The 8,004-nt window shown below is 35.2% G+C and overlaps 2 protein-coding genes across 2 annotated transcripts in view; one reads left to right on the top strand and one right to left on the bottom strand.

Annotated features, from left to right (window-relative positions):
• LOC144468649 (mannosyl-oligosaccharide 1,2-alpha-mannosidase IB-like) overlaps positions 1-8,004 on the bottom strand; it is a 94,470-nt gene that overhangs the window by 12,143 nt on the left and 74,323 nt on the right. The gene's annotated exons all lie outside the window — the stretch shown is intronic.
• Positions 4,071-7,099, top strand: LOC144478766 (mannosyl-oligosaccharide alpha-1,2-mannosidase IA-like). The gene is made up of 4 exons (XM_078197006.1): positions 4,071-4,290; positions 5,067-5,272; positions 6,595-6,789; positions 7,073-7,099. Exons 1-4 carry the CDS (start codon positions 4,071-4,073, stop codon positions 7,097-7,099), a joined length of 648 nt encoding a protein of 215 aa, XP_078053132.1.

Raw genomic sequence — 8,004 nt, forward strand, 5'->3', positions numbered from 1 at the left:
CTTAAAATGGCTTCGTGTGCAAAGGGTTAACAAGTAGTTGAACCGCTATTGTACAATATTGTCTAATTCTCTTCGATTAAAAATATATATAACTTGTGGTATAATGATATACACCTTCGTATAGCAGGAGTGTCGCGGCGAACAGAGTGCTCGTACCAAAAGAGTTAAACGCGTCCGCTACAAAATGACCGCGTCCCGAGAACCAATTGATTCCCCGTAATTCGGCGAAGAAATCGCGAAGATGAACGACGCCGATAAATATCTCGAGAAACCAGCGGTGCGAGCTTAATTCCGCGAAGCCCTGTGACGCTGATTTCAACTACCGTGCTCGCATTAGCCCGCCTAAATATACACTGTAAACTTAATTATCCGCCGTTGCGCGGCGCGATGCATCATCATAAATATCCGGAACGACCCGGATCGAAAGTAATTCCTCCGAGAGGTGTCTACTCTAACCGATACTTAACGTCTCGGCGAAATAAAAGCAAGCCGCTGCTCGGTGTTTCCGATCGAAATCGTCGGGTCCCGCGAGCGACAAAGAAAAACCGGCAACAAAAAAATCGATCGGTCTTTCATGGTGTCATAGAAACCTCCTTTTATTTAACCCTTCGCAATCCGCGCCATCGTGGATCTTACCTACCAGCGCTTACGAACATTTATATTATTATATATAGTATACGATAAATAAAATTCAATAAGAAGTTCTAACAAAACTAAAAATTTCAATAAAACTTCAATTTTAAAAATCATCGAAATATTCAAAAACATATTTTTATTTAAACTTTATGCTTGATTATTTAATTAGTATAAAATAATTCTATTCGTCAATTCTACACCAATAGGACTAACACAGTTTATCTTCAATTTTAAATAATTCCAATAAAAATCTCAATTATCGAACTCGTTCACGAAAAAACTTAAGAGAGATTAAGAATTAAATGTTGAAATTAAATTAAAACACTAGAATTACCACCATACTTCCAAATTAAATCATAAATGTTTAGGAGCAATAGTTTCTCTGGAATTTAACTTATGCTTTTTGGAATCGCATTACTATTGTGTGCTAACCGGCAACAAAGGAAAGACCGGTCAGCTGGCAACAAAGAAAAGACCGGTCAACTAGCAACAAAGAAAAGAACCGCGTGACACGCTCATTACTCTCACGATGAGAATCATCGACGTGCCGCGAGAAAGGGCGCAAAAAGAGCAGAAATCAAAGCCACGTGGATGAGGACGCGCGGATAAACGCGGCTCGCGTTTCGGCGCTGTAATTTCATTTAATAAATCATCCGTGGCCCGGCGAATTTCGAGCGGAAAATAGATTTTTAATCCGACGGCCATCAATTATATCGCTGAAATAGTTTCGCCGCGAGACGCGGGCCCACAGAAAAGGGGGTGGGAAAGGGGTGGAGGAGCGGGGCAGAGCGGAGCGGAGCTGCTCCCGTTTTGAGAACGCTCGACGGCTTCGTTTTGCGCTTCCGTCGTCCTCCGAGGAGACGCCGTCCTCCCCGAGAGATATCTTCGCACGATCCCGAATAACGCATTCATCATGCCACGCATCCCCTCAGGTGCTAAAGCCTCTTTTTCTCCCGTTGTTCTGCCGACTTCGCTGCCCGGCCGTACTTCCCCGCGTATGACGACCCCCTTCGAATATTTATCATCCTCCTGGAACCAATCGACCGTCCCTCTTCGTCCCTCTTCCTCATTCTCCTTCGTCCTTCTTCCTTCCTTCTTCGCCCTTCTTCTTCTTCATCCTTCTTCCTTCGTTCCTCCTTTATTTTTCTTACCCCGGCCGCCGAGGACCGTCAAGTCGAGCAGGTCTTCTACAGAATTTATGGTTCCATTGAAGGGTTGAGCGTCGGAGCAGGCTGCCGCCTTGGTGCGGCGGCTTCCGCCGAACCGCTGAGATCATCCGGTGAATTCATTACCGGAACAACGGAGCTGCGAATTTAACCCTTTGTACTCCGCGCCATCATGGATGTTACCTACCAGTGCTTATGAACATTTATATTATTATACAGTATACGTTATATATGTATATATAATATTATTATAATAATATTCGATTTCATATGAATTTGTAGACATCGTGAAATAGTTGCAAATCGTTAATAAATTTTAAGGGTTAACCCTTTGCTGTCGGCTGGCGACTCTTCGGCACCACTACAATTGTTACAGCACGGATCAAAATAATTTTAATATTATGAGCACCGTGAGGTTTTGGCTGCCGTTAAGAAGATCGAATAGTTGCAATTAATTATTAAAAAATTAATTATGCAAAAAATTAATTTGTTGCAATATTTCCAACTTAGCAATATTCAGAGTTCTATGCAATACTACTACTAATAATAATATATATGAAGAGTAATATTGAAAAGAATTCACTTTATCAAAGCATTAATTTAAAAATATTACGCGGAATAATTGAACATACACCTTCGTCATCAAGTTCCAATCGCTCCTAAATAAATGTCTAAATAAATAAAATATTGTTGCGTGAGCAGTCTCGGCATATTAAATAATAACGTGACGACTGTAAATATTTTATCAGCGAACCTGAAGAATGTAACTGCAGAAGAGAATGATTAGGTGAGCGGATCTCAATGGACCACCCACCATAGTTGGTAAAAGATAGGCGAAGCACCGCGCGGCAATGATTGGACGGTGTTTCGTTAATGACGGTGGAGTTCTTGCGGCTCCACAGGTCTTCCGAAGAAGAAAGAAAAAAAAAGAAAAGGAAAGAAATATAAAAAGACAGGCCAGTTTGCAATTTTCCGCGGATGTCGGCGGAGGTTTTTGTACCGTGAAGAGGGCTACTCCGACAACTCGCGCCAAGAGTCCGGAAAGGGGGAAAGAGAGCTCTGAGAGAAGCGGCTTTTACTACGGCGACTCTTCCTTCCACTCGTTGAGCGAATCCGCGCGCCGAGTACTTTCGTTTTTCTCTTTCCCCGATGCTCGTGAACCCCGCCGCCGCCGCCGCGACGAGCGGGAAATAGAATATCGCGTGGAGGAGGCCCGGAGATCACGGTTTCTGAACGAGCCCTGTATCTCTCGATACACCGAAATGTACATACATGTACAAAATTTTAATCCTTTACCGATCGAAAATTTCGGAAAAATTTAGCTTAATGTTAAATTTTCGTTTCTGGCTTCATTTTATTTATTTTATTAATCGCGAGAGATATTTAATATTTAGAAAATTATATAGTAATATCGAAGAGCTTAGGGTAGTACGATCTAACACGTTTATTTTAATGATTGATATTAAATTATTAGTTACATTGTATTTGAATGCACATTTGAATATAATGAAATTTAGGAAAACTGTGATATAGTGATATGTATAGTATAGTATTTAATACTGTATAATAGTATAATACAATACTATATAGTACTGATAATACTATGATACAATACTATATAATACTATAATATAGTACTATATAATATTTCTATAGAAGACTGAATAATACTATGATCTCATATTATACAAATACTACAATGTAATTCCGTATAATATATTAGTGTACAAAGAATAATAAAATGTGGTGTCATTCTCTAGAATCCCATCAAAAAAACGCAATTTTTAAATTTTCTCTGCAACCACAAATAACAAAATTAACAAAACGTTATCCATTTTATTATCTTCATCATCGCAAGAAATATGAAAATTAAAAAGAAAAATATTATTTACCAAAAAATGAAATCGCTCAAACATTTAAAAAAATACATTCAAGTCACTTATTCCATTCATAAACAATTTACACCATTTCAAATGTTATCCAAATACTGTCCCCTCCATTTTGTAAAATGAATCGCATTAATACGAATCGACACAAATAAATAAATAAATAAATTGCAAAGAATGTATAAATATATGAATAAAATATGATATCATATATTATATAATATATTATCTGTCATGGAGTATGAATATATTATATATCATGAATACATTTTTCTGTGATGGCAAATACTATATCTCCAATTGATTTAAGGCAAGAATAAATATAATATATATGCAATGGAAATCGATTGTTAATCTATATTTTCTGTGAATCGCAGATCACATGTCGTTGGGAGGACTCGGTGACAGCTTCTACGAATACCTGCTGAAAGCCTGGCTCCAGTCCGGCAAGGAAGACGTCGAGGCGCGTCAAATGTACGACGAGGCGATCGCTGCAATAGATCAACACATGATCAAGATATCACCGGGCAAGCTTCTCTACGTTTCCGACCTCAAGTACGACAGGCCGGACCATAAAATGGGACATCTCGCATGCTTCGCTGGTGAGTACACAATGCATCTCTTTGATAAACGCAATACATGGTAGTTGAAAATGCTATTATGGCTGAGTTTAATAATTTTAATCGTTTAATTTCTACTTGGTAGAAATCTCAATACTATTGCATATTTACTATATGACATTTACTATACATAATAAGCATAATCACGTAAATATAGACGCATAAGTATAATAAGTATAATTATGTAAATATAAATGCATAAGTATCATAAGTATAATTACATAATATAATTAATTACATTTTAACCACAACATAATAATATTAATTACATGAATACAAATACATAGGTATAATAAGTATAGTATGTATAACAAGTAAAGTATTAAGGGGTTGCTTTTAGTTAACCTAGAAAAGAGAAATTATTTTCAAAAATTCTCGGCTCTTTGAGAATATCTCGCACAAATTATCGTCACATTAATTACCTATCGTTGCTAAACAAATTAAAAATCAAAATTAGAATCCACGTGAAATATATCCATGGCAACCATTTAAAATAACAAAATGGTCGGCGCCAATTAAATGAAATTTTATTCGTCATACGTTTTATCTCCAAATAATTTCCTATTATTAATATTATTATTATTAATATTATTCCGCATACACCATGTAACTTCCCACACTATAGTATCGTACAAAAGCGAACTCCGTACCTTTCTGGAAGTTGCAAAGGCTGTTATCACGAGTTAGAACAAACGATATTCCATATTTATCGTATAAACCGCTTTCATATCTAAGAAGGATATCTTGTTTCCTTGTAGGTGGCATGTTCGCACTGGGTGCCAAAACCATGGAGAACGATCTGTCCGACAGATACATGACGGTGGCCGCCGGTTTGACCAACACGTGCCACGAATCGTACGATCGCAGCGTAACGAAACTCGGCCCGGAAGCATTCCACTTCATCGAGGGCAACGAGGCGAAAAGTTTAAAGAACGGCGAGAAATATTACATCCTGCGACCAGAAGTAAGTGCTGTAACCAACCAGATAAATCAAGCCAAACGATAAATTCTTTTTCAAAATATATGCTATATAAATCCTAAATGTGGAATAGTGCTATAGTAATAGAGCTAGTAGCGTAGAATGACAAATTGCTATGCTTTTTCTTTGTTTTCAAGCTTAATTAATTTTATTCAATTTAATTCAATTTAATTCAATTTTATTTTATTTTATTTTGATTTTATTTTAATTTAATTTCAATTTTATTTCGATTTTATTTTAAGATTTATTCGATTTTATATACTCTTTTATTTTGCTTATTTTCTCTTAAAAAAGATTTAATATATCTCATTCGATACAAGTGAAATTAATTATACATGAAAGCAAATTAAAGGCACATGTTACATCAAAGTCAAAGAATTTAATTAAAAATATAAGCAATGCTTTATTCTGTTCTTTTCACAGAAATTTTAAAATTTCTCTGTTTGAGATCATACTCAGGAGATTAAACAAATACAAGCGAAACCTTATTATATCTTTTATTATTTTATATATTATATTTATGAACAGTGGTCCATGTCTTTTGTTATGTATCTTCTCTTTATTTTTATCTTTAAAAATAATTACTTATTATATTAATTTAGAAGCATTTTCAACTGAAACATAAATTTTTCAGTAATTTCTGATTAACTCGAAAGAATAATATTTCAACAACAAAACACTATTGAATATCCTTTCACCCCCTTCATTCTGCCTTGAATCTCTTATTAACCCTTAGCACTCGAGTGGCCAATGAAAATCGTTATATCATTTCCAAAATAATTTTGACATTACCAAAAACCCTTCTATTTAAAAGATTGTTAAATTACTAAGTATAGTATAACATGATATAGATATAACTAAATATAAATAAGTATAGTATAATATAAATATAACTAAATACAAATAAGTATGGTATAACATAAATATAACTATATAAAATGGGAATAAAGCTGGTTAAAATAGCTATTTTAGATCTTAAAATGGCTTCGAGTGCAAAGGGTTAACGATCGAACGAAAAGTTTATAGAATTTCCAATCAGCGACACTCGCAGACTTATGACAACCCCAATATTCGTCGATCAATGTCCGCGAACAAGTCACTTTAAATGGCTGGTTGAACGACAGAAAGAGAGAGAGAGAGAGAAAGGGGTAGAAGGAGAAACGAAAACAATCAAATCGTGCCACAATGAAAGCTTAAATAGTCATTTCTACCCTTTCTACGGCGCTCGTCGTATAAACACTGTGGGGATGGAGGGGAGGTGGGGAGGGACGGCCGGCAAATTCCGTGGTAAAATATTTTCTTTTCAGACCTTCGAATCGTATTTCGTGATGTGGCGGCTGACAAAGGACCAGAAATACCGGGAGTGGGGATGGGAAGCGGTCCAAGCGTTAGAGAAATATTGTCGTGTTCCTGGCGGCTTCACCGGCCTCCACAATGTTTACCTGATTGATCCGCCGCAGGACGATGTTCAACAGAGCTACTTCTTCGCCGAGACGCTCAAGGTACGCATTAACCCTTTCGTAAATACGCTTTCGTTACACGACCCTCGAAGAATGGCCATTTATATACGTAGAACGTAAATAATACGTTCATACCATATTATACTCTATTTCATACTTAACCTCTTAGGCACGGCAGGATTTTGCGCAAATAATGTTTCTCGTAACTAAATTACCATTTTCTCTTAACGCATTTTGAGCGCCGTCAATCGAATACTAAAATCCATACATAGTTAAAGGAAGTTAATTAATTAAAGCGAAATTAGGAATTTAATGTTTATTATAGGGGGTGGCATTGCAACAATATCGCTAACGAAATATGGTAGGAAAAAAATCAAACTTTGAATTTCTATTCCGAGAACTTTTTTAAAGTATCGCAAATTTTATCTTAATTATTTAACGCCGTTTCTCGCGACTTTTAATCAATAACAGTGCACAAAGAGCAATTAACTTGTCAAATTTTTAAGGACAATTATTGCAAGAATTCTTTCATATCTCTGTCGAATATTTGATATTCCTTGCATATTTATATTACAATAAAGATCCTATATATATATATAAAAGAAACATTAAAGTATAATATAAATATTTAAAGATATGGGTAAAATGCCCTTTCAACCCTTTGCAATCTAATGACTACTCTAAAGCTAAGACTCTAAGAATTATGTTCCAAAATAATTTTGATCAAATTTACTTATATTTAGAAAATTATTAAGTAAATTATTATTAATAAAATTTAATTTTCTAATACTTAAAATGCTCCATGTTATTATATAAAATAGAAATATTGTAAATCTGAAAGGATATTTTGGATTTTTAGTGAAAAATTCTAGCTTCTAGTTACAGAAATTCTAACTCCTAATTAAAACGTCTCTGACTGCAAAGGGTTAATTCGTCGAAAGCCTCGGACGTTTCTATGGGCACAATAATTGACACACTTGTCTGCACCGCTAAGAATTATGTTCCAAAATAATTTTGATCTTGTATTTAGAAAATTATCAAGAGCTGTTAACCCTTCCACGAATCACAAAATTAAATTCTGTCACGCGTAAAATGCTCCATTGTATATAAAATAAAAATACTATAACTCTAAAAAGATATTTAGGATTTCTAGCTAAAGAAATTCTAGCTTTCTAGTTAAAGAAACCCTAATTTCTAATTAAAGAAATCCTAATTCCTAATTAAAGAAATCCTAATTTCTAGTTAAAGAAATCCTAA

Source organism: Augochlora pura, chromosome 1 (genome assembly GCF_028453695.1).
Source record: "Augochlora pura isolate Apur16 chromosome 1, APUR_v2.2.1, whole genome shotgun sequence".
Taxonomy (NCBI): domain Eukaryota; kingdom Metazoa; phylum Arthropoda; class Insecta; order Hymenoptera; family Halictidae; genus Augochlora; species Augochlora pura.

Coding starts and splice junctions, on each gene's coding strand:
- LOC144478766 (XM_078197006.1), top strand. CDS start 4,071: ATGTCGTTGGGAGGACTCGGTGACAGCTTCTACGAATACCTGCTGAAA. Junction 5,273..6,594: donor ATTACATCCTGCGACCAGAA/GTAAGTGCTGTA, acceptor TTTTCTTTTCAG/ACCTTCGAATCGTATTTCGT. Junction 6,790..7,072: donor TCTTCGCCGAGACGCTCAAG/GTACGCATTAAC, acceptor TGTTTATTATAG/GGGGTGGCATTGCAACAATA.